Source organism: Zootoca vivipara, chromosome 13 (assembly GCF_963506605.1).
Source record: "Zootoca vivipara chromosome 13, rZooViv1.1, whole genome shotgun sequence".
Lineage (NCBI taxonomy): Eukaryota > Metazoa > Chordata > Lepidosauria > Squamata > Lacertidae > Zootoca > Zootoca vivipara.
Genome location: NC_083288.1, coordinates 44,428,153 through 44,452,987, shown reverse-complemented (window position 1 = coordinate 44,452,987; position 24,835 = coordinate 44,428,153). Strand labels below are relative to the sequence as shown.

The 24,835-nt window shown below is 45.2% G+C and overlaps 3 protein-coding genes and 13 non-coding genes across 16 annotated transcripts; 7 read left to right on the top strand and 9 right to left on the bottom strand.

Moving 5' to 3' along the window:
- The first annotated feature begins 1,063 nt into the window (after positions 1-1,063).
- Positions 1,064-1,137, top strand: TRNAT-AGU (transfer RNA threonine (anticodon AGU)). Its single transcript has one exon. It is a non-coding gene; the product is annotated as a tRNA-Thr (tRNA).
- Positions 1,138-1,904: 767 nt separating this feature from the next.
- Positions 1,905-1,976, bottom strand: TRNAD-GUC (transfer RNA aspartic acid (anticodon GUC)). The gene has a single exon. It is a non-coding gene; the product is annotated as a tRNA-Asp (tRNA).
- Positions 1,977-2,387: 411 nt separating this feature from the next.
- On the bottom strand, positions 2,388-2,459 carry TRNAG-UCC (transfer RNA glycine (anticodon UCC)). The gene has a single exon. It is a non-coding gene; the product is annotated as a tRNA-Gly (tRNA).
- A 654-nt stretch (positions 2,460-3,113) lies between these two features.
- TRNAS-AGA (transfer RNA serine (anticodon AGA)) lies at positions 3,114-3,195 on the bottom strand. Its single transcript has one exon. It is a non-coding gene; the product is annotated as a tRNA-Ser (tRNA).
- An 820-nt stretch (positions 3,196-4,015) lies between these two features.
- Positions 4,016-4,098, top strand: TRNAL-CAG (transfer RNA leucine (anticodon CAG)). The gene has a single exon. It is a non-coding gene; the product is annotated as a tRNA-Leu (tRNA).
- Positions 4,099-4,652: 554 nt separating this feature from the next.
- TRNAI-UAU (transfer RNA isoleucine (anticodon UAU)) lies at positions 4,653-4,746 on the top strand. Its single transcript has 2 exons — positions 4,653-4,690; positions 4,711-4,746. It is a non-coding gene; the product is annotated as a tRNA-Ile (tRNA).
- Positions 4,747-5,149: 403 nt separating this feature from the next.
- TRNAG-UCC (transfer RNA glycine (anticodon UCC)) lies at positions 5,150-5,221 on the top strand. The gene has a single exon. It is a non-coding gene; the product is annotated as a tRNA-Gly (tRNA).
- Positions 5,222-11,198: 5,977 nt separating this feature from the next.
- Positions 11,199-11,272, bottom strand: TRNAI-AAU (transfer RNA isoleucine (anticodon AAU)). Its single transcript has one exon. It is a non-coding gene; the product is annotated as a tRNA-Ile (tRNA).
- A 4,939-nt stretch (positions 11,273-16,211) lies between these two features.
- LOC118094840 (histone H2B 1/2/3/4/6-like) lies at positions 16,212-16,681 on the bottom strand. Its single transcript, XM_035135541.2, has one exon. It carries the CDS (start codon positions 16,639-16,641, stop codon positions 16,261-16,263), a length of 381 nt encoding a protein of 126 aa, XP_034991432.1. The 5' UTR covers positions 16,642-16,681; the 3' UTR covers positions 16,212-16,260.
- Positions 16,682-17,005: 324 nt separating this feature from the next.
- On the top strand, positions 17,006-17,483 carry LOC118094838 (histone H2A type 2-C-like). The gene has a single exon (XM_035135539.2). The coding sequence runs from the start codon at positions 17,058-17,060 to the stop codon at positions 17,445-17,447; it is 390 nt and encodes a 129-aa protein (XP_034991430.1). The 5' UTR covers positions 17,006-17,057; the 3' UTR covers positions 17,448-17,483.
- Positions 17,484-18,758: 1,275 nt separating this feature from the next.
- Positions 18,759-19,352, top strand: LOC118094835 (histone H3). Its single transcript, XM_035135536.2, has one exon. It carries the CDS (start codon positions 18,791-18,793, stop codon positions 19,199-19,201), a length of 411 nt encoding a protein of 136 aa, XP_034991427.1. The 5' UTR covers positions 18,759-18,790; the 3' UTR covers positions 19,202-19,352.
- Positions 19,353-19,832: 480 nt separating this feature from the next.
- On the bottom strand, positions 19,833-19,915 carry TRNAL-CAG (transfer RNA leucine (anticodon CAG)). Its single transcript has one exon. It is a non-coding gene; the product is annotated as a tRNA-Leu (tRNA).
- Positions 19,916-20,639: 724 nt separating this feature from the next.
- TRNAM-CAU (transfer RNA methionine (anticodon CAU)) lies at positions 20,640-20,711 on the bottom strand. Its single transcript has one exon. It is a non-coding gene; the product is annotated as a tRNA-Met (tRNA).
- A 981-nt stretch (positions 20,712-21,692) lies between these two features.
- On the bottom strand, positions 21,693-21,774 carry TRNAS-GCU (transfer RNA serine (anticodon GCU)). Its single transcript has one exon. It is a non-coding gene; the product is annotated as a tRNA-Ser (tRNA).
- A 217-nt stretch (positions 21,775-21,991) lies between these two features.
- On the top strand, positions 21,992-22,064 carry TRNAV-UAC (transfer RNA valine (anticodon UAC)). Its single transcript has one exon. It is a non-coding gene; the product is annotated as a tRNA-Val (tRNA).
- Positions 22,065-22,508: 444 nt separating this feature from the next.
- Positions 22,509-22,582, bottom strand: TRNAI-AAU (transfer RNA isoleucine (anticodon AAU)). The gene has a single exon. It is a non-coding gene; the product is annotated as a tRNA-Ile (tRNA).
- Positions 22,583-24,835: the final 2,253 nt, after the last annotated feature.

Below are 24,835 nucleotides of genomic sequence, written 5' to 3'. Positions count from 1 at the left end.
AGTAATTTGAAGAGAACAATGATTTCTATTTCCTAAGGAGAAAATGGACACACCTGAACAGGGACCTGAACTCTGGACCCTCAGATTAAAAGTCTGATGCTCTACTGGCTGAGCTACCCAGGCTCTTAAATAGTTTTTTTAGGTATTATATAGAAGGCTGGTCGCCGAAAAATGGATGCTTTTGAATTATGGTGCTGGAGGACACTCTTGGGAGTCCCATGGACTGCAAGAAGATCAAACCTATCCATTCTGAAGGAAATCAGCCCTGAGTGCTCACTGGAAGGACAGGTCCTGAAGCTGAGGCTCCAATACTTTGGCCACCTCATGAGAAATAGTGTTATTTGCACTCCAGCCCACTGCCTGCTTTGTTTCAGGTTAGCAAGCCATCAGACGAGCCTTTCCCAGAACCGCAAACAATGCTGATCAAGGGAGACCGTCCACACCATAATCATAAAAATATAAAAATAAAAAATCAAGTGGAACTAACATAGCATGAGAATTAGCTTGTCTGACTTGCTTGAGCTAAAAGTGTGTCTTTAAAAAAATTGAACCTGCTTAAGAACACAAGAAGAGCGCCGCCGGATCAGGCCAAGGCCCATCCAGTTCAGCGTTTTGTTTTCCCAGTGGAGACAACGCTTCCTAGAACTCCTTTTAAAATTTGTTACAGGTAGATAGCTGTGTTGGTCTGATGTAGTCGAAACAAAATTTTAAAAATCGCTCCAGTAGCACCTTAGAGACCAACTAAGTTTGTCATTGGTATGAGCTTTCGTGTGCATGCTACTGGAAGGAATTTTTTTATTTTGTTTAAAATTTGTGTTTCTGTTCGCATGCTATTAATGCACCACGGAGACAATTTACACTCAGATGGCATCACATGCATATGTGGGAGGGTTTGCACAGAGGAAGAGTGTACACACTTGATTGCAGCCTGCCTCTTTTAAAGTTTGCATTCAGCAAAGGTCTACTGCCATAGAGCTCTACTGCCATAGAGCATTTTCCAATTATAACTGCAATTATAACTGCATAAAAGCCTCTAATTTCTATGCTTTCTCTTTACATGTGGGGCGCCATGGCTTAGTTGGTCAAAGCGCCTGTCTAGTAAACAGGAGATCCTGGGTTCAAATCCCAGTGGTGCCTTCGCGTTTCCGAATTGGTCCTTTTTTCCTTTTTGGTCGTGATCTTACATATATACATACAACAACAGCAAAAAGGATAATGTTAAAGAAAGCACGCACAGACACACAAACAACAATTATTGTAAAGCAGGAAAACATTCATAAAAAGACTATTTAAAAAATAATGCTTTCATTAAAAAGCTATTTGGGAATTATTATTTTTATTTTCTTAAATAATCTGGAATAAAATGAAATGCAGACAGGCATCTTTGGAGATGGATTGAATGAGAAGCAACTACTTCCCTAAGCTATTACATTACATAAAAGGTATATTTATTTTTAAATGCGGTTTAATTAATTAGGGACATGATCATTCCGGGTTCCCAAAACCTATTTCATTGATAAGAATACTCTGGAGCGGGCCAAGGAGAAAGAAAGAATTCCTCTGAACATGTACAGCGTTCCTTTCTTACACCTGTGCCGAAATCACAGTCTGCTGAGCGTAGAAGGAAAGGGTTTTCAGGTGAAAAGATAACATTTCCAAGCTAGTCTAGGGCAGTGAGCCCAGTATTTTAGAAATTAAACAAGGCACAAATCAAGCAAGAGATCAATGAACAGTCTGCGTGTAAGTTTAGCTAAGCAGCGCTATCTATCTTTTACAACACCCCCACTCGCACATTAAGTTAATAAGACTTCATTCATATACTGTAAATCAAATATCCATATCACTGAGTTTGTAGCGTTATAATTGCTTTTGAAAATGGATTGAGGGGGGAAAAAATATCACCTCTCCCCGTCGGGGAATCGAACCCCGGTCTCCCGCGTGACAGGCGGGGATACTTACCACTATACTAACGAGGAGCTGGTTACATATGTTTTTTTCACATGGGTAGAAATGGCTGATACAAACTTTTATATACAGTAACATATTTTGCCATGGTTCAAATATCTCCTCAAAACTATGCCTAATTTTTCAATCCTGAGCTTTAACTTACCGTAACGCAGCAGAACTGCAAGTTTTTATTCAACGAAAAGACTCATGAAGGGAGGAAGGAAGATGCTGCAGAGCAGGTTGAATAAAAATTTGCCCATGCATGCACATTTTCCCACGGAAATAAAATGTAACCTATGCTCCCTTTTCATTCCACTTCTTTCTTTATTCCCTGAACGGAAAGTTTAATAATTGTTTTGAAAACGAAAACTGGAAAACAGTATTTTAATAGTTTTTAAAAAACACCCATAAAACTATCAAAGCTCGGAAAAGGAAAACTCTGCGTTGGCCGGGAATCGAACCCGGGTCAACTGCTTGGAAGGCAGCTATGCTCACCACTATACCACCAACGCTTATGCATGAAAAAGTGGTGAGTTCTCCCTGCTATGCAGCATACCTCAATTGTGACAACCCATGAACAAGAAGCAAATACTGTAGACTGTCTCCTTCTTGCTGCACATAAATTCTGTGCGCAAAGTTAACCAACGATTTCTCAGGGCAAAGTGCAATGTGAGGTATGTTCAGGTAACCAGAGCTCAGCCATATTTGGTGCCTGCGAAATTTAACTGTCCAGGAGATAGTGTATCATCTGAACATATTAAAAAATGCGTAACCCTTATCAGCTGAAAAACAAACACATGCAGCTCCCAAGTTTGAAGGGCCGAGGAAACTTTTTTCAATCGCTTCCTGCACGTCTGCTTTTCAGAAATTAAAAGGTGAACGACTGAATCGACCAAGCGGGAGATTTAAAACGTATCCACACCGCTATCGAGGCTGAATCCATTCTTTGAAACACACTAAGCGACAGGAACAGCAACCCCAGTTTCTCTAAGCCGCCTATCGTGAGTGTTGCGTGGTTTGCGTAAAAGGACACAGCTAGCAAACAGCAGGCACCATTTCTCCAGCCCAAGGGTCGGTTACCGTGTGAAAATATTATTTAAAAATGTAGGAAACCACAACAAAAGAAGCGAGGTTGTAAAGATCCCAAACAAAAAAGCTACGTGTTGCGTAGTCGGCAGGATTCGAACCTGCGCGGGGAGACCCCAATGGATTTCTAGTCCATCGCCTTAACCACTCGGCCACGACTACCAAGTGATGAACAGTCGTGCAACCTTTCATACTATGGAAATAGCCACGATTTCAGTCTGCTTCTGTGCAAAGTGATGTCACGTCACGGAAGGTGACATTTGAGCTTAGCAATTGAGACCATACTTAATAACTTCCAGTCAGTACATTTTCCTCGCCGAACACCCCAGGACTGTGTTTTCTAATTAACCTGAATCATCAGCCTGCAGAGAGCTTTCTCTTCCGTCACTGTTTGAAAAAGACTGAAACAATCAGCAGACTCAGACCAACACCGTGACCGTGGGAACGGGCCAACAAAAGTTACGGCATACCTTTGGTCCCCGCCACATCAACACAAACGCACGGTGGATTTATCAGTCCTGCCAGTTTACGCTGCTCAGTGGTCGGTCATCAAACATACAAAAAACAACAACAGATAATGTATACTTGTGAATGCTTGTTGTGTGAATCCTGCGCATAAGTGTCCAGTAACGACGTAATGACTTTGCACGTAAGAACCAATCCGTAAAGTGGCACTCCCAAAGGCTTCCATATAAGTTGTGGCAGCACCCTTGACGTTCCTTAAATTGTAGTCGCGCTGCTGGATGTACTGTATAGCAATTTATTGCCTTCGTCGATGAGGGTGCTTCCTTCTTAATCTCATTGAAATTCATACTTTGAAGGTATACCTTTTAAAAAAATGAATATATGAGGATGCAATGATAAACCATAAAGGTTTACATGATAATAATATGCCAAAAGTTTACATTGGGAAAAGGTAGAGGAGAGAATGTATTACTGTAATCTGCAAATATGTGGGGAGGGTGGAGTAAAAGTTCAGAAAGTCAGGATGGCCGAGCGGTCTAAGGCGCTGCGTTCAGGTCGCAGTCTCCCCTGGAGGCGTGGGTTCGAATCCCACTTCTGACAAAATGGATTTTTATTGCATACATATTGTAGACTTCTGTTAGTACAGTACTGTACAGTACTTCTGCCATTAAAAAAAATATCCTGTAGTTTCAAGGACAGGGGCGTGGAGCTGAAGTGCTGTGGCTCTGAAGCTTCTACTGCTCTTTCTTTCAAACTACTTTCTGAACATGCCCCTTGAAAAAGAGTTCTGTGTAACTCGAAAGATTACCCCGTGTTTTAAAACATAACCCTTATTTGAATGCTTATTCCAGCTTAACTGTCGTGCTTACTCCGGTGGATGTTCTGTGGGACAAAACCACTTACTGTACTGGGGCGGCCTGGTCTTAAAAAGTCAGGCACACAAAGATGTGATAGTGACTTAAGAATACTCCAGGACAATCTTTCCCATTTACTTTGAAATCCTTGCTACGCATGTCTGTCCTTCATTAAAATATAAATAAGTGGAATTTTCTGTGCCGCTAGATTTTGTTTTTGTTTTTTTTAAAAAAAGACACTAGTTTCGAAAACTTTGAGAGCCACACAAGGAAAACTGGGCAGAAGCTTGCGGAGCAGCAGCTCCAGTGGCGCAATCGGTTAGCGCGCGGTACTTATACAGCAGTACTTGTGAGAGCAATGCCGAGGTTGTGAGTTCGAGCCTCACCTGGAGCATGTATTTTACTCCCCAGACCCTTCAAGGGTCTTTGTTCCGTCCTGCGTCCCAGATCAATAACCGATGCTTTCATTATTCTTAGAGAATTAGCAGAGGTGCTTAAAGATTTGAAGTTGAGCCATGGAACTAGAAAAAAGCATTTCAAAAAGGTAGCACGGTGTGTTTCGATACTGAATTACCATTCGACAGTGCTTTAACTTTTACTATAGTTGTGGAGGTGTAAAGAAAGGGATTGCCCTCCTCCTCAAGGAGTGAAATTTGAAAAACTTCGACATAAATGTATGAAGCGACCCACAACTTTCAAATCCTTAGTGAATGGCGCCACCATGTGGAAACGCACAGGCATAACTAATAGGATGCTTAGCCATAAAGAATCAGAGAATAAGCTGCTTTACACGAAAAGCGTTGGTGGTATAGTGGTGAGCATAGCTGCCTTCCAAGCAGTTGACCCGGGTTCGATTCCCGGCCAACGCAGGTCCATATTTTGGTTTCTTCAAAGCTCATCTCCACATTTTGTTTTTCCCTTCTTTTGTTTCTACCAGGTTATATAAATGTGCAAAAACAATGTGATCATTTTATCACAATTGTAAAATCATTTCTTTAAAGAAAAGCAAGTCCTGAAGTTTCCTAGATATGAACAACTTTATTTCTTATGCCATATAGCTTTCATGAACCTATTTTGCAGGATGCTGGTGACCACAAAATTTTCCACCATACAGGAATGATCTGACCTTCTTTAAGAAGCCACAAGGTTTATTGCTGTTTTTCCTGCAGTAAAATAGCATGGTTCTGCTTTGGATTTTTATTTTATTTTATTTTTTAAAAAAGAAAGGTACTTCATTTGGAAAACCAAACAAAGGCCCTGATATAAAAAGATTCATTCAGTAGCACCTTAAAGACCAACTAAGTTTTTATTTTGGTATGAGCTTTCGTGTGCATGCACACTTCGTCAGATACACTTGAAACAGAAGTAGCCAGACCCTTATGTATATTCGGAGGGTGGGGGGTGGGGTGATGGGAATGGGTGATGGGCTGATAGGAGTGGTAAACCTGTTGATGACTGTTAATGACTGTTAATGACTGCAATTGGTCTTGGGGGGGAGCAAGGGCTGAGGTGCTAAGGAAAGCGTGATCATGTATAATGAGATAAGAATCCTATGTCTTTGTTCATTCCAGGTGGCTCTATGGTTTTAAGCTTGCTAATGAGTTGCAATTCAGCAACTTCTCTTTCCAGTCTGTTTCTGAAATTTTTCTGTAATAAAACAGCTGCTTTGAGATCTTGTATAGAATGTCCTGGGAGATTGAAGTGTTCTCCTACTGGTTTCTCTGTCTTGTGGTTCCTGATGTCAGATTTATGTCCATTTATCCTTTGGCATAGGGTTTGGCCTGTTTGTCCAATATAGAGAGCTGAAGGGCACTGTTGGCATTTGATGGCATACACAATGTTAGAAGATGAGCAATTAAATAGTCCTGAGATGGTATGTTGGATGTTGTTGGGGCCAGTAATAGTGTTGTCCGGGTGTATGTGGCAGCAAAGTTGGCATCTGGGTTTATTGCAGGCTCTGGTACCAGTGTCCATGTTAAGTCTGGTGGTTGTATTATTGTGGGTGAGAGGTTGTTTAAGATTGGGTGGCTGTCTGTAGGCAATGAAAGGTCTTCCTCCCAGAGCTTGAGAAAGGGAGCGGTCATTGTTCAGGAGAGGCTGTAGATCTCTGATGATGCGTTGTACTGTTTTAACTTGGGAGCTGTATGTGATAACTAGTGGTGTTCTGTTATTTTCTTTTTTGGGTCTGTCTTGCAGCAGGTTCTCCCTAGGTATCAGTCTGGCTCTGTTGATCTGTTGTTTAACTTCATCAGGTGGATATTTTAGTTCTAAAAAGGTTTGCTGTAGATCTCTTAGGTGAGATTCTCTGTCTGTAGAGTTGGAACAGATGCGGTTGGAACGTAGGGCCTGGCTGTATACGATGGATTGTTTGGTATGTTTGGGATGGTAGCTAGAGGCTAGAGTAGATATGTTTGTCGGTCAGTTGGTTTTCGGTATAAGGTGGTGTCTATACGTCCATCCTGTATTTTTATAGTAGTGTCCAAAAAATGTATTTCTTGCATAGATTGGTTCATTGTTAGGTTGATGGTGGGGTGAAAGTCATTGAATGTCTGGTGGAAGGTTTCCAGGGTCTGTTGTCCATGTGTCCAGATAATAAAAATATCATCAATGTATCGTAGGTACAAGAGAGGTTTGAGTGGGTAGGAGTCTAGGAAACATTGTTCTAAATCTGCCATGAAGATGTTGGCATACTGTGGGGCCATGCGGGTGCCCATGGCTGTGCCGCTGATCTGGAGGAACAGGTCATCAGCAAATTTGAAGTGGTTGTGGGTAAGGACAAAGTGGCAGAGTTTGGTAGCAAAGTCCGCTGTGGTTTTATCTGAAATGGTGTTCCTTATGGCTTGTAAACCATCATTGTGTGGGATGTTGGTGTATAGAGATTCCACATCCATAGTGGCTAGTATAGTATTGTTAGGAAGATTGTTCAAAGATTGTATTTTCCTCAGAAAATCTGTGGTGTCATGTACATAGCTGGGAGCACTGATGGCATATGGCAGGGGTGGCCAACTCCAAAGAGACTGCGATCTACTCACAGAGTTAAAAACTGGCAGTGATCTACCCCCTTTTGGGGTGTTCAGGTCAAAGTTGTTTAGGCAGGAGGAAAGCCCTGTTTTTAGGGGTTCAGGTCAAAGGTGTTGAGATTTTTTTAGGAAGGAGGAAGGCCCATTTTTTAGGGGTTCAGTTCAGAGTTGTTGAGCTTTTCTGAGGCGGGAAGAAAGCCCTGTTTTTTTGGGGGGGGGTGAAGGGCTAAAATGTTGAGCATTTTTAGGGGAGCCAAAGTTGTTGAGCATCTTTGGGCGAAGCCAGTGATTTACCAGTGATCTACCACAGACGTCCACTGATCTACCGGTAGATCACGATCTACTTGTTGGACGTGCCTGGCATAGGGTTTCAGAACAGAGTCCATACAGCCGGAAACACCCACTGTAATGGTGCCAATACCTGAGATGATGGGGCGTCCTGGATTTCCTGGTTTGTGTATTTTAGGTAGAAGATAGAAAGTTCCTGGTTGAGGTTCCGCTGGTGTGTTTGTGAGGATCTGTTCTTGGATGTGTAGGGGTAGCTCCTTGACAATCTTGTTCAGTTCTTTTTTGTATGCTTGTGTGGGGTAGCTCCTTGACAATCTTGTTCAGTTCTTTTTTGTATGCTTGTGTGGGGTCTGAGTCCAATTTCATGTAAAAGGCGGTATTGGAAAGTTGTCTGTGGGCCTCTTGGATGTAATCAGTTTTGTTCATGGTGACGACAGCTCCACCCTTGTCCCCCTCTTTAATTATAATGTCTGGGTTGTTCCTGAGATTTTCTATGGCTCTCCTTTCAGCATGGTTTAGATTTTGTTGTAAAGTGATGGTGTTTTCTGGTCACATCCGTTTGGATTCTGTGGCGGAAGCAGTCGATGTACAGATCTAGTGTGGTATTGCGTCCATCATGAGGGGTCCACGTGGAGTCCCTTTTTGTGTAACATCTTTTCGGTGGTAGTTGGTGGTCAATGTTCTGTTCATTAATGCGTTTGGAGGGTATCTGATGAAGTGTGCATGCACACGAAAGCTCATACCAAAATAAAAACTTAGTTGGTCTTTAAGGTGCTACTGAAGGAATTTTGTTTCGACTCAGACCAACACGGCTACCTACCTGTAACTAGGCCCTGATATATTAGCAAAACACTTCTGCAGCTGTGAAGCACACACAGCTGAAATTAATTTGCAGTTAAAGTCTTGCTGGAGTTTGCAAAGGTATTTCAATACTGCTTTGCCTGGGATGTTTGAAAAAGGCCTTAAAGGTACTCTGAGTGTACTTTAGGTTCAGAGCATGTTCAGTGGTATCCTGGCTTTTAATCATAACCAAAGGCCCTTCCCCACTAGAAAAGGTGAAGGGAGGGTAATTAAGGAGAGGGCCTTTTCTGTGGTTAAAGATGAAAACAATATTGAGAGTGCTTTTGGAATCAATCTCACCCCACTGAGGAGAAGCCTTATTTATTTCACATGTGTTATAGCACGGGTAGGCAAACTGAGGCCCAGGGGCTGGATGCGGCCCAATTGCCTTCTGAATCCGGCCCACGGACGGTCCGGGAATCAGCATGTTTTTACATGAGTAGAATGTGTGCTTTTATTTAAAATGCATCTCTGGGTTAATAATAATAATAACAATAATTTATTATTTATACCCTGCCCATCTGGCCGGGTTCCCACAGCCATTCTGGGCGGCTTCCAACAAAATATTAAAATACAGAAATCCATCAAACATTAAAAGCTTCCCTAAACAGGGCTGCCTTGAGATGCCTTCTAAAGGTCTGGTAATTGTTGTTCTCTTTGACCTCTGGTGGGAGGGCATTCCACAGGGTGGGTGCCACTACCAAGAAGGCCCTCTGCCTGGTTCCCTGTAACTTTGCTTCTCGTAGCGAGGGAACCGCCAGAAGGCCCTTGGCGCTGGACCTGAGTGACCGGGCAGAACGATGGGGGTGGAGACATTCCTTCAGGTATACTGGACCGAAGCCATTTAGGGCTTTAAAGGTCAGCACCAACTCTTTGAATTGTGCTCGGAAATGTACTGGGAGCCAATGTAGGTCTTTCAGGACTGGTGTTATGTGGTCTCGGCAGTCGCTCCCAGTCACCAGTCTAGCTGCCACATTCTGGGTTAGTTGTCGTTTCCGGGTCACCTTCAAAGGTAGCCCCACATGGAGCGCATTGCAGTAGTCCAAGCGAGAGATAACTAGAGCATGCACCACTCTGGCGAGACAGTCTGCAGGCAGGTAGGGTCTCAGCCTGCGTACCAGATGGAGCTGATAAACAGCTGCCCTGGACAGAGAATTGACCTGCGCCTCCATGGACAGCTGTGAGTCCAAAATGACTCCCAGGCTGCCCAGGGGCACAGTTACCCCATTCAGGACCAGGGAGTCCTCCACACCTGCCTGCCTCCTGTCCCCCACGAACGGTACTTCTGTCTTGTCAGGATTCAATCTGTTAGCCACCATCCATCCTCCAACCGCCTCCAGGCACTCACACAGGACCTTCACTGCCTTCACTGGTTCTGATTTGAAAGAGATTTGAAAGAGAGGTAGAGCTGGGTATTATCTGCATACTGACGAACACCCAGCCCAAAGCCTCTGATGATCTCTCCCAGCAGTTGCATGTAGATGTCAAAAAGCATGGGGGAGAGGACAGAACCCTGAGGCACCCCACAAGTGAGAGCCCAGGGGTCTGAACACTCATCCCCCACCACCACTTTCTGAACACGGCCCAGGAGGAAGGAGTGGAACCACTGTATAACAGTGCCCCCAGCTCCCAAGCCCTCTAGACCAGTGCTCCCCAACCTTTTTATCGCCGCAGACCAGTCAACGTTTGATAATTTTACTGCGGCCCGCTGAGGGGGGACGACGTTTATTGTTTATATTTTATTTAGATTGTTTTGATTTAATAATTTAAATTTAATTGTATTTAATGATCCTTAGGCGGCCCGGTACCAATTGATCCACGGACCACTACCGGTCCGTGGCCTGGGGGTTGAGGACCACTGCTCTAGACGGTCCAGAAGGATGTTATGGTCGATGGTGTCAAAAGCCACTGAGAGATCCAGCAGGGCTAGGAAACAGCTCTCCCCTTTGTCCCTAGCCCGCCGGAGATCATCAACCAGTGCGACCAAGGCAGTTTCAGTCCCATGGTGGGCTATGTGTCCCCCCCCCTTTGTTGTGCCTCATCTCTGTCACCCCACACCTGGTGTGAAAGCCCCATATTCTGTTTGTTTTTGCCTGTGGCCTACTGGGCAATGGTGAGGCCTACTCAGTTTTTCCTGCTGGGCAATGCTGCGGCCTACTCAGTTTTCCCTGTCGCACCTCACCCCCCCCCCACTGCTTTGGCTGACTCAGGGTTCTTCTCCCCCCCCCCATGGCTATGTGTCCTCCCCCTTTGTTGTGCCTCATCCCTGTGCCCCCCCCCCCATTGTGAAAGGCCCTATTCTGTTTGTTTTTCCCTGCTTGGCAATGCTGCAGCCTATTGAAAAAGCTGGGCCTTGTTGCTGCAAAAGGACTGTTTTCAGTTGGTTGCTGTGGAATTTTGTGGTGTCATCTGGCAGGTGCAGCTTTGGGGGCAGCAGCATGCGATCTGCCTTTCTATTGGATGCTGCTGGATTCTTCAGAGCTTCTGGTGGTGACATCTAATTTGGGCGCCACTTTTTGTGTTTAATCATTATTTTAGCATTAGCATGATGTGTAAATTTCTCCAGAATGCTCAAATGCTTTGGGTTAAAGTTTGGGTCAGAAAGGCCTCACTTTCCATTGGAAAATATATACATATATGCTCAAGTTTGTTGTTATATTAGCCTTGTGACACTTCACATATATAAAATACAACGTTGTGGCCCGTACGGGGATCGAACCCGCGACCTTGGCGTTATTAGCACCACGCTCTAACCAACTGAGCTAACCGGCCAACTGGGTGCTACTCATTCTTTCCATATGGAAACGCTCTGCGTCCTGTGCATTGTTTTTTAAAATCCCATCACAAGGTGGCGCCAAAAGACAAGGAACAAGGAAATTCGACGCATTTCAGCAGGAATACCAGGAATATTTACTGAAATTGCCTCGAGTTCTTTAACAGAAGAATAAAGCACTCCAGTTACAGTGTGCAAAGAACATAATAACCATGCTCCCTCCCACAAGTAAGGTCTCCCTCAACCTTGTTAATCAAGACCACACGTGTGTTTTTTTGTGTGAAAAAAGACCAGGGTTACTCAATTTGCAGGCAATACAGTATGTATCAGGGGCAGACCCAAAGTAGAAGAAATTAATCTGCAACCGTCACATGTTGCTGTAACTCTGTACTCCTTATAAACGTCTCTGGAGAATAGAACCATACATCTGCGAATTTATCACTGCAGCACTTTTCCGTAACATGGAAGCGTGACATTGAAACCTCATCAAATGAAAGGATGAAACAGAAGAGGTAGGATACGAATTTTTCAAAGCGGATATGACCAAATTGCAAAGAAGGATGTTCTTCTCATTACAGGGGATTGGAATGCTAAAGTAGGGAATCAAGAGATAAAAGGAACAACTGGCAAGTTTGGCCTTGGAGTTCAAAATGAAGCAGGGCAAAGGCTAATAGAGTTCTGTCAAGAGAACAAGCTGGTCATCACAAACACTCTTTTCCAACAACACAAGAGACGACTCTACACATGGATATCACCAAATGGGCAGCATCGAAATCAGATTGATTATATTCTCTGCAGCCAAAGATGGAGAAGCTCTTTACAGTCAGCAAAAACAAGACCTGGAGCTGACTGTAACTCAGATCATCAGCTTCTTATAGCAAAATTCCAGCTTAAACTGAAGAAAGTAGGAAAAACCACTGGGCCAGTAAGATACAATCTAAATCAAATCCCTTATGAATACACAGTGGAAGTGAGGAACAGGTTTAAGGATTTAGATTTGGTGGACAGAATGCCTGAAGAACTATGGATGGAGGCTCGTAACATTAGACAGGAGGCAGCAACGAAAACCATCCCAAGGAAAAGGAAATGCAAGAAAGCAAAATGGCTGTCCAACGAGGCCTTACAAATAGCGGAGGAGAGGAGGCAAGCAAAATGCAAGGGAGATAGGGAAAGATACAGGAAACTGAATGCAGATTTCCAAAAAACAGCAAGGAGAGACAAGAGGGTCTTCTTAAATGAGCAATGCAAAGAAATAGAGGAAAACAATAGAATGGGGAAAACCAGAGATCTGTTCAAGAAAATTGGAGATATGAAAGGAACATTTCGTACAAAGATTACCATAATCAAGGACAAAAGTGGTAAGGACCTAACAGAAGCAGGAGACATCAAGAAGAGGTGGCAAGAATACACAGAGGAATTATACCAGAAAGATATGGAGGTTTCGTACACCCCAGGTAGTGTGGTTGCTGACCTTGAGCCAGACATCTTGGAGAGTGAAGTCAAATGGGCCTTAGAAAGCACTGCTAATAACAAGGCCAGTGGAAGTGATGATATTCCAGCTGAACTATTTAAAATTTTAAAAGATGATGCTGTTAAGGTGCTACACCCAATATGCCAGCAAGTTTGGAAAACTCAGCAATGGCCAGAGGATTGGAGAAGATCAGTCTACATCCCAATTCCAAAGAAGGGCAGTGCCAAAGAATGCTCCAACTACCGCACAATTGCGCTCATTTCACACGCTAGCAAGGTTATGCTTAAAATTCTACAAGGCAGGCTTAGGCAGTATGTGGACCGAGAACTCCCAGAAGTGCAAGCTGGATTTCGAAGGGGCAGAGGAACCAGAGACCAAATTGCAAATATGCGCTGGATTATGGAGAAAGCTAGAGTTCCAGAAAAACGTCTACTTCTGCTTCATTGACTATGCAAAAGCCTTTGACTGTGTCGACCACAGCAAACTATGGCAAGTTCTTAAAGAAATGGGAGTGCCTGATCACCTCATCTGTCTCCTGAGAAATCTCTATGTGGGACAAGAAGCTACAGTTAGAACTGGATATGGAACAACTGATTGGTTCAAAATTGGGAAAGGAGTACGACAAGGTTGTATATTGTCTCCCTGCTTATTTAACTTATATGCAGAATTCATCATGCGAAAGGCTGGACTAGATGAATCCCAAGCCGGAATTAAGATTGCCGGAAGAAATATCAACAACCTCAGATATGCAGATGACACAACCTTGATGGCAGAAAGCGAGGAGGAATTAAAGAACCTTTTAATGAGGGTGAAAGAGGAGAGCGCAAAATATGGTCTGAAGCTCAACATCAAAAAAACCAAGATCATGGCCACTGGTCCCATCACCTCCTGGCAAATAGAAGGGGAAGAAATGGAGGCAGTGAGAGATTTTACTTTCTTGGGCTCCTTGATCACTGCAGATGGTGACAGCAGTCACGAAATCAAAAGACGCCTGCTTCTTGGGAGAAAAGCAATGACAAACCTAGACAGCATCTTAAAAAGCAGAGACATCACCTTGCCGACAAAGGTCCGTATAGTTAAAGCTATGGTTTTCCCAGTAGTGATGTATGGAAGTGAGAGCTGGACCATAAAGAAGGCTGATCGCCGAAGAATTGATGCTTTTGAATTATGGTGCTGGAGGAGACTCTTGAGAGTCCCATGGACTGCAAGAAGATCAAACCTATCCATTCTGAAGGAAATCAGCCCTGAGTGCTCACTGGAAGGACAGATCGTGAAGCTGAGGCTCCAATACTTTGGCCACCTCATGAGAAGAGAAGAATTCTTGGAAAAGACCTTGATGTTGGGAAAGATGGAGGGCACTAGGAGAAGGGGACGACAGAGGACGAGATGGTTGGACAGTGTTCTCGAAGCTACAAGCATGAGTTTGACCAAACTGCGGGAGGTGGTGGAAGACAGGAGTGCCTGGCGTGCTATGGTCCATGGGGTCACGAAGAGTCGGCCACGACTAAACGACTAAACAACAACAACAACAACAACATGACTATCATAAACCTCAATGTCTCTAACCAAGACTACTTTACTGGGTTGTCAAATAAACTGGCCCTAATGTTGGCTGCAACCATGGTTAGAGACAAAACACATTTTAAACACTATCTTATGCTGCTGCCAAACGACTGGGATTTAGAGACTGTCACCGATGCGGAAGTGCAGTAGATACCCTTCTCTGCCATTAATATAGCCAAATAAGGGAGGACTGTAGTATATTAACTGCAACATTAAATTAATTGAAGTTGCAGCATAGCCTAGCCATAAACCTATATGCTACTTTTTAAGGAGGAATTTAGAATTCAGCTAATGTTTAAAAATGAGAGGGACAAGATCTCGACTCTCACTCTTAAAACTCCTATTAAGAAGATATTAGCTAACGAACTGTGGCACAACACTATAAAGTCTTCTAACAAGCTTTACTGCCTGATCAAATGAGGCATATTTGACTGAGCATAACTCGGGGGGTGTCGCATCGTTAACGGAGCCCCCTTTGGATAGGAAAGGTTGTGAATTAACCGATATTCCCCCGAGACTTATTGGGGACGATGCCTAATGGGGAGATGTGTAGGTTTTGAAGTGGAGGCTGCCGCGTTCTTTTAAAACAGGTAAGCCCGCCCACAGGCCTGGCCCTATTGGCCAGCCAAGTCCCTGACGCGGCAGCCTGGATAGGTGGAGCAGGGGGCCGGACACGCCCCCCTGCTCAGCGCGTAGAGTGGGTCCCACCCGCAAATTCCCCCCTCCCTGAAGAGGAGGGATCTTCTCCAGCCCTTTGACTAATGAAGCAACTTTGCTGCCACATACACCCGGACAACACTATTACTGGCCCCAACAACATCCAACATACCATCTCAGGACTATTTAATTGCTCATCTTCTAACATTGTGTATGCCATCAAATGCCAACAGTGCCCTTCAGCTCTCTATATTGGACAAACAGGCCAAACCCTATGCCAAAGGATAAATGGAGATAAATTTGACATCAGGAACCACAAGACAGAGAAACCAGTAGGAGAGCACTTCAATCTCCCAGGACATTCTATACAAGATCTCAAATTAGCTTTTTTATTGCAGAAAAACTTCAGAAACAGACTGGAAAGAGAAGTTGCTGAATTGCAACTTATTCCCAAGCTTAAAACCATGGAGAGACCTGGTATGACAGAGACATAGGATTCTTATCTCATTATACATGATCAAGCTTTCTTTAGCACCTCAGCCCTTGCTTTTTCCTGCAAGACCAATTGCAGTCATTAACAGTCGTTAACAGTCATCAACAGGTTTACCACTCCTATCAGCTCATTCCCATTACACACACACACACACACACACACTGACTATACATAAGGGTCTGGCTACTTCTGTTTCAGTGTATCTGACGAAGTGTGCATGTACATGAAAGCTCATACCAATAACAAACAGCCTGTCCATTTTTCTTCAAAGCTTGATTGAAAGGAGAGCGGAAAGAGGCTTCAAATTCTCCACCCAGGACCGCACCTCCCCATGTTTCTCTTTCAAGCCAAGCCTCCAAGTTTTGAAAGAGAAACGAGTGGTATGTTTGGTTTGAAGGTAAGTTGAAATATGGCGATTCTAGCCCTTTTATACCTTCCCTGAGAATCACCCTCGGCAATTTCGATTGGCTGAACTCTGAAAGCCACCACAGCATGCAATGAAAGCACAGTTTCTCATTGTGCCCAAAGCTTAAGGACCATAGATGCTTCAGTTACAGGTAGGTAGCCGTGTTGGTCTGACGCAGTCAAAATAAAAAAACTCCTTCCAGTAGCACCTTAGAGACCAATTAAGTTTGTCATAGCCTATCTATGGTCCTCAAGCTTTGGGCAGGGCACTATTGGTTACCCTGCAGTTTAGAAATGCAAAATTAAAGAACAAAATTTTAAAGAGTATTCACAACAGCTCTTTTTTGAAAAAGTGGGTGGCTCTTAAAAGAGCCTTTGGGTATGCGAGGAAGAGAGATTCACTTGGAGCTGGTGTACTTGGTGACAGCCTTGGTGCCCTCAGAGACGGCGTGCTTGGCCAGCTCTCCGGGCAGCAGGAGCCTCACGGCGGTCTGGATCTCCCGGGAGGTGATGGTAGAGCGCTTGTTGTAGTGCGCCAGGCGGGAAGCCTCGGCCGCGATGCGCTCGAAGATGTCGTTGACGAAGGAGTTCATGATGCTCATGGCCTTGGACGAGATCCCTGTGTCCGGGTGCACTTGCTTGAGCACCTTGTAGACGTAGATGGAGTAGCTCTCCTTGCGGCTCTTCTTGCGCTTCTTGTCGCCCTTCTTCTGCGTCTTTGTGACGGCCTTCTTGGAGCCCTTCTTGGCTGCTGGAGCGGATTTGGCTGGCTCAGGCATGATACTGTTGTCTCTCAATCACAGGCAAAACAACCGGAAATTCGAGAAGAATGTAGGCAGCTGCTGAGCGTCCTGTATTTATACGGCTCCCATGCTAATCGCAGGATTGAAACACTCGAATTCTCATTGGCTCAGAAACCAGCGGCGCCTATTGGATGATTAGATTGTTACATGCAAATAGTAGAATTCTACACCTTTGATTTCTATTGGATGGCATAAATGCTGTCTGCCTATTGGGTAGCAGAAAGCACCGGCCTTCCAATTGGACAAATAGGGTGAAACTCGAAAGCTAACCAATGGGAATTTGCAATGACGATCCGCAGGACTGAATAAAAGGCCGAGGAGCAAATTTGCTTGTCAGCTGTGTTCTGACTGCTTGGAATTGTAAACTTTATACTCTTTTTGAAATTAGCATCATGTCTGGACGTGGAAAGCAAGGAGGCAAGGCTCGTGCCAAGGCCAAGACTCGCTCGTCCCGTGCCGGGCTCCAGTTCCCCGTGGGCCGTGTGCATCGTCTTCTGCGCAAAGGGAACTACGCAGAGCGCGTCGGAGCCGGAGCGCCCGTCTACTTGGCTGCTGTTCTGGAGTACCTGACCGCTGAGATCCTGGAGTTGGCTGGCAACGCTGCCCGGGACAACAAGAAGACCAGGATCATCCCTCGCCACTTGCAACTCGCCATCCGCAACGACGAGGAGCTGAATAAGCTGCTGGGCAAAGTCACTATCGCTCAAGGAGGCGTCCTCCCCAACATCCAGGCTGTGCTGTTGCCCAAGAAAACCGAGAGCCACAAGGCCAAAGGAAAATAGATTGCGTTTCATCGGAACTACAGAAAAAACCCACAAAGGCTCTTTTAAGAGCCACCCACAATTTCATAAAGAGCTTTGATCATATGAAATCTTTAGGGTTTTTTAGTGTTGCCATTTGAAACCGTGCGTACTTTTCCTAAGGTGTAGAAAAATGTTTCAAGGCCAATGCCCGTGATACAATGTAAATAATGTGAAAAAAGTCACAGTGAAAAAAAGTTGCAACAATAAAGTACAGTACTGTATAGGCTTCTACTATATCACATGTCACTTTAAAGATACTAAAAGATACTAGAAGTCTTGAGAAGGATAAAATGTTTCTGAACTTGCCACTTAAATTCTCCCTTCAATGAATATTTTCATTGATGGTCCGATTTCATAAACGTAGTTGCAAACCTAACCCATTCCGCTGTGAGTAACCCGATTACCGCAAACAGATTTTACGTTGTGTAACTGCATAGAATTGCACAATTTCGAGACGAACACAATTGTGAAATCCATGTTTGAAAGCATAAAACCGCTCCGGTTTTCGCGGCAATTTCAAATGAATGAAACCCCGCGGTAGTTTGAGGGCGGGGGCTCTTGAGGAGCCAATCACACGTTAGGGCGCGACTTTCAAGTTATCCGTTGTTAACAGGAGTTAGATTATCTGGCACTCAGTTTCTTTAGTAAGGCTAAAGGAAGTGTCCGATTTCAATGGACTTTGTTCCCAGGAGAGTGGGTACAGTATAGGATTGCAGACAAGAGTCTGGAGCTGCAATGAAGACGTGGAGCCCAATCCTATGAATGTCTATGAAAGTCTCGCTCAGCCCAGTGCAATTTACTCCTAAGAAAGCGTGCAAAGCAATGCAACAGCCTTAACCGATTTATTAAGTCATCCAATGAATCTTCGATGTATGTTATGCAATGCCCCGTATAGCTTACTTACTCTACTGAAATTCACCACTATAGTTTAAAATTCAGGGTCCTACAGATCACCTATTGTTTACGGCTAAGTGCTGCGGTGAGGTGGGAGGTGGGCATGTGATGAAAACTCTTCCTACTCTTAAGATGTTTTCCGAGAGGGGGGAGGAAAAGAATGAACCACTTTAATCCCTATATTTCTTATAGCATTTCATTTCCATAGGAAATAAAACCTTGGGACGGAGCGAAAGGACTAAGGGCGGTGCTGCAAAGTCTATCCAATCAACGCCTAGCCCGGGAAATTCAAATTCTGTAACGGCCCCCTGGCCTCATTCAGCCAATCAGGATGCAGCCACTGCCTATAAAAAGGTGGTCCAAAGCCCCATTTGTTTCATTTCTTTCGCCTTTCTGACGAAGAAGCTTCTACCCACGTGAAGAGGAAGATGGCCCGTACGAAGCAGACGGCTCGCAAATCCACTGGCGGGAAGGCGCCTCGCAAGCAGCTGGCGACCAAAGCCGCTCGGAAGAGCGCCCCGGCCACCGGCGGAGTGAAGAAGCCTCACCGCTACCGGCCGGGCACCGTGGCGCTGCGCGAGATCCGCCGCTACCAGAAGTCGACGGAGTTGCTGATTCGCAAGCTGCCTTTCCAGCGCCTGGTGCGCGAGATCGCGCAGGACTTCAAGACGGACTTGCGCTTCCAGAGCTCGGCCGTGATGGCTCTGCAGGAGGCGAGCGAGGCTTACCTGGTGGGCCTGTTCGAGGACACCAACCTGTGCGCCATCCACGCCAAGCGCGTCACCATCATGCCCAAGGACATCCAGCTCGCCAGGCGCATCCGCGGAGAGAGGGCCTGAGAAGGGCTCGCCCGCCCTCACTCCTGCGTCCCCAGGACACGAACCACAAAGGCTCTTTTAAGAGCCACCACATGGTCTTGGAAAAGAGCTCGCACGATGCTAAATTACCTCTTGCAGCTGACGCTGCCCAATTAATCTGCGGGTTTTCTAATTGTCTTTAGTAACTATGCACTAACTACGTTGAAAAAATGCATGTAAAAGTTTTTATGTTGGGCCTTTTTAAACTTAAGGGTAGATACTTCATTTATTTCCTGCTGGGAGGAAGAGAAAATTTATCCTTAAGTCTCCATGGAACTTAAACTAGTAAATTGCAGGAAGTTAAATAAACTGTTACATAAATAACTGGCTCAGGGTTGAAACGTTGCAATTTTAAAGCGGTTCCTGGCTTTACTTCCCCACCCCAATGTAGATTTGAAGCTGAAGCGACCTCTTTCACAGGCATGTCAAAAGTACTCATGGGCTGCTTAAAAACTGACAGCAGCGCACATTCCTCATGAGTTCTGCATGACAATGTAATGCAGAGAGGAATGCCACGTGAATAACAGTAATGTCTCGTGTATCGTCTGCATTCGCCGTAATAACATGGTGAGTCCAGGCTGCCCGTAATATATCTGATCAAGAAAAGCTAGCTTGTCAGGAGTGGGATTCGAACCCACGCCTCCAGAGGAGACTGCGACCTGAACGCAGCGCCTTAGACCGCTCGGCCATCCTGACTACCTAAAAAAGGAGGTTTCTTTGTTGAAGAAAGTGAATTTTATTATAATACATTGGTTTAAGACAGTGAGCCATATGTTGCAATAGTGAGGAGCAGTTGATAAATCAGCTTGTTAGCAAGAATCGCCCTCAGAGAAAACGGTCTTCCATTCCCCAGTTGATACCTAATCTGCGGAGGAGGAGGCAGTTGATACCTAATCTGTGGGGAGGGGAAATCTATCGCGATCAAGGAAACCTATCGGCCACACGGTGGCGCTGTATAGTTTAAAATGCCTTGCGATAGGTTATCGCTGAAGAAGCAGGACAAAGTTCTGCCCTGCTGCAATGCATTTAAATTCATGCAAGTTCATTGGTCGTGTGCAGAGGAGTTTTTCGTATTCATAGAAGGGAGGAGAACATCATTCATTGTCACCCACACTCGTGGGGAGGAGGCTAAGGATGGTGTTTCTAAGAAGCGGGAGAGTTTTAGACTGCCACAACTTTCCGGAGCTGATAAGAATAGCACAGACAGTTCGATGTGAAATAAAATCGAAGCAGGGATGAAAGAGGAAAAGGTCGTTTTAAGTGCATTGATGGTCTACTCAGGGTAAACGGGAGTTTAGCAAATTCCTTATAGCCTTTGACGATGACTCATAAATCCACACACTTTTTGAAGCTTGAAGACAAGCATGTGAATTGCAACAACTTAAATTCGTTGCAGTTTTTTCTTAAGTAAAAATACTTTTAGCAGAGGATGGTTTCGATCCATCGACCTCTGGGTTATGGGCCCAGCACGCTTCCGCTGCGCCACTCTGCTTGTGAATGTGCTGTCCTTTAGACAGCCTTACAAACTCACGACATTTGTGTGGGCGCGCTGGAACCTGCGGCAGGGTTTCTCCATCATTTCAGTTTAAAAGAAATGCTTTTGATTTAATCGTTGAGTTCTTCCTCGTTCATATTCTGAAGACTTTCTATTTTTGCAAGTGCCAAACACCAAATTCCATTGCACGTCAATTATCAATCACCATTGCCTGTCAATTTGAAAGGCTTGTGTACGCGGTTTATTAGATTTCTGTAGCCTACAGAAATCCATTAAAGAAACGTTTCTGACTAGCTGGCTCTGCTTGTGTAAAAATCCCGTTTTTGCCCTTGCCTTTTACGTTCACCGTTGAAGATGTCGATATATTGCTATTGTGATGGTTGCTGCTTTTATTAAATTCCACCATCTCCACGTGATTGTATCTTTTTAACTTTCTATGATCTGGGCTCACTTGTAATCAAGCAATAATAATAATAATAATAATAATAATAATAATAATAATAATAATAATAACAATATAGTTATTATACTAGCATGGCAAAGCAAGATTTTGAAAACTGCATCTGCATGATGGTTGCTTATGCATTATCAACAGAAGTCACAATTGCGTTTAGCAGTTGAGGTGAGAAGTTCTCTGAGCACATACAGAGTGATTTTTCCTCTCAGTAACAAATCTCAGGCAGAGAGCATGCCTCAAGATTCACCGCCTCCGTGCATTTCAGTGTTCTCCAATTCTGGTATTGGGCTGAAAATAAACACGTTATCTTTCACTATTTTGTAGACATGACACTGCCAAAATAACGAAATTTATGGGAGGGGAAACTGAGTTGAGACCTAGCTCATGTCACCACACGGGAAAGCATCTCAAAACCTTTTTGTTGGTTTGCTAAAGAAAGTCGGGGCGGGAGCTCAGAATGGTTTCGCCTGTGGGAATGACAAACAAATGAAAAAAAATAGCAGAAAAGGGAAAACAAGCGTCGACGAAGGTGGGATTCGAACCCACGCGTGCAGAGCACAATGGATTAGCAGTCCATCGCCTTAACCACTCGGCCACCTCGTCTCTTCCGGAAGAAGATCTCGGGATGCTTCCTTTTGCTCAAAACAGACATGTGTTTATTCTAAGGTTGTGTGTCATTTCTTTGTGATGTACAGTACTGCATTTGATATCAGTTGAAAAGCCTGTTTTCTAAGTCAGCCGCTACAACTTTGTAATCATACTTTTTAAAAACAGTAACACTTCATATAAGTAAGAAAATACCACCATGCTTCCTGTCGCAGGTTCCATAGTGTAGTGGTTATCACGTCTGCTTTACACGCAGAAGGTCCTGGGTTCGAGCCCCAGTGGAACCAAAATGTTGTTTTTTTAAAAAAAATTGAAATTGATTGAAAAAGTCAAAGCGGACGAAAGATTGAGAAGTACCGGGGTGGAAGCTATGAACAACGACTTCCTCCTGCTTTTCCCGTTCCACAGCATTTAAAAGAGGTGGTCTATATTAATGCACGAGCGACACCGTTGTTTGGCCAGAATTTTATGATCTAACTCAAAGCGACGTGGAAGAAACAGAACATGCAATTGAAAAGGAGCAACAATCTCCATGCAGTACGATATTCTAGAAGGAGATTTTAGGACGAAGAACCCCAACGCGCCGATCCCTTCTCTCCCCACCTTAGTGCCTACTAGGACCTTTGGAAGTGCATCAGAGGGTACAACTTCCTACTGTGACTACTGTGAAATGACGAGAAAGTTCATAAGGTAGCATTCTCTTTGTTTTTAAAAAAAGGGTGAAACACAGCTGGCCCGTACGGGGATCGAACCCGCGACCTTGGCGTTATTAGCACCACGCTCTAACCAACTGAGCTAACCGGCCACTTGCCGCTCAAGGATTCCATAACTACATACTATAATATAATGACACTCAATGTGCTTAGCAGTTGCAAATATTTTTAGCAACATAAAAGTCAGACGGCGGTGCGTCGCTTAAGCACGCTTGAATCCTCCATCCAGCGCCTATGAAGCATCTTCTGGGGCTCCTGTATACTAGCGGAGGTCTGATTCAGTCAGATTAGGGAAATAATGGGTTTATAATGTGGTTTTATTTTTATTTCTGGCCTGCTCTCAATATTAGTTCTTCTTCTAAGGGAGAGCATCAACCTCACCCCCTCCTTTATTAAAAAAAAGAACCCTTATGGTATTTGCATATAATTACAAGGCGTTTTGAACCGATGTTTATTTCAATTATATATCCCATCTTTCCTCCACAATTATAGTGGTTCTCCCTGCTCCCTGATTTCATCCTTACAACAACCCTGTGAGGTAGGTTAGGGCTGAAAGGTCACCCAGTGAGCTTCGTAGCTGACTTGTCTCTTTTGCTCCTGGGTGGATGGTTGTCCAACCCTCATTTGCCTGCACCTGCCATCTCTTCCATTTGTGGCTCCTTGTTTTTGTATTAAAAAACTAGTGGTTTTCAGCCCGTTCAATAACGGGCGCTAGAATCCTGGGGTTCGGAGAAGCGCTTGCGCAGCGCTTCTCCGAACCCTGGGACCTGTCCTTGCTGTCGGCGGCAGGGGGACAGGAACGGAGGAGGAGAAAGCGCTGCTTTTTCCTTCTCCGTTCCTCTCCCGCAGCCGCCGACAGGAAGCAGATATCCCAGGGTTCGGAGAAGCGCTTGCGCAGCGCTTCTCCGAACCCTGGGACCCGTCCTTGCTGTCGGCGGCAGGGGGACAGGAACGGAGGAGGAGAAAGCGCTGCTTTCTCCTTCTCCGTTCCTCTCCCGCAGCCGCCGACAGGAAGCAGACATCCCAGGGTTCGGAGAAGCGCTTGCGCAGCGCTTCTCCGAACCCTGGGACCCGTCCTTGCTGTCGGCGGCAGGGGGACAGGAACGGAGGAGGAGAAAGCGCTGCTTTCTCCTTCTCCGTTCCTCTCCCGCAGCCGCCGACAGGAAGCAGACATCCCAGGGTTCGGAGAAGCGCTTGCGCAGCGCTTCTCCGAACCCTGGGACCCGTCCTTGCTGTCGGCGGCAGGGGGACAGGAACGGAGGAGGAGAAAGCGCTGCTTTCTCCTTCTCCGTTCCTCTCCCGCAGCCGCCGACAGGAAGCAGACATCCCAGGGTTCGGAGAAGCGCTTGCGCAGCGCTTCTCCGAACCCTGGGACCCGTCCTTGCTGTCGGCGGCAGGGGGACAGGAACGGAGGAGGAGAAAGCGGCGCTTTCTCCTCCTTCCTTCCTCTCCCCCAGCCGCCGACAGGAAGGACGCGCGCACTCTCCCCCCCCCCGCCTCCTCCAACCGCCGCTCCTCACGGCCAGGGAGGGTTGTGAGGAGGCCTTCGCCGGCCTCCACCCCGGCGGGAGCGGCGGTTGGAGGAGGCAGAGTGGGGGGAGAGTGCGCGCGCGCAGTCTCTGCTGTCCAATCCCTGTATCCCTGGGGCACATGCGCAGTGACCCAGGGACACACGGGACATCTGGACGCAGGGACAACATGGACATTATTATATAGGATAACACAAAGAAGTCATTCAAGCACCTGCAGAGGAGCAACCAGTCAAGGCTGGAGGCATTAAGGAGTGATTGGTCCAAGGCCTTTCAGTGTATGACCAACTACGGTAACTGGATTTCTTGGGATCTGAGTGTCTTTGCTCAATGTAAATCTGATTTATGAGATCAGAAGCTCTGCATGAAATTGACGGGTTTTGTCCTTTAAACGCTTGGTTTTTTTCCTTTCTGAGCACAGGAACAGCAATAACATGAGAGAAGAAGATTCCTGTATAGAACCTCAAAAATCTGTGGTCAAATGCCAACAAATACCAGTGGAGGACAGTTGCCTTTGCATCCTCCTTATGAGCTGCTGCGTGGCATGGAAACATTAAGAAGTCAGACCACCATCTAGCTCAGTATTGTCCACACTGACTGGCAGCAGCTCAGCAGGTTTTCAGACAGCAGTCTTGGCTGGCCATACCAGGGGATGCCAGGGATTGAAACTGGGACTTCTTGCATGCAATTTTTTTTGGTATGGTAATTTGGGATTTATGTATTTTCCTATACTGTATTGAAGATTTTCCCATGTATTTTGCCTTTGGGAGGGAGAAGTTGTAGCCTACAGCTTCACTTTGCCACTTGACTTTCCAC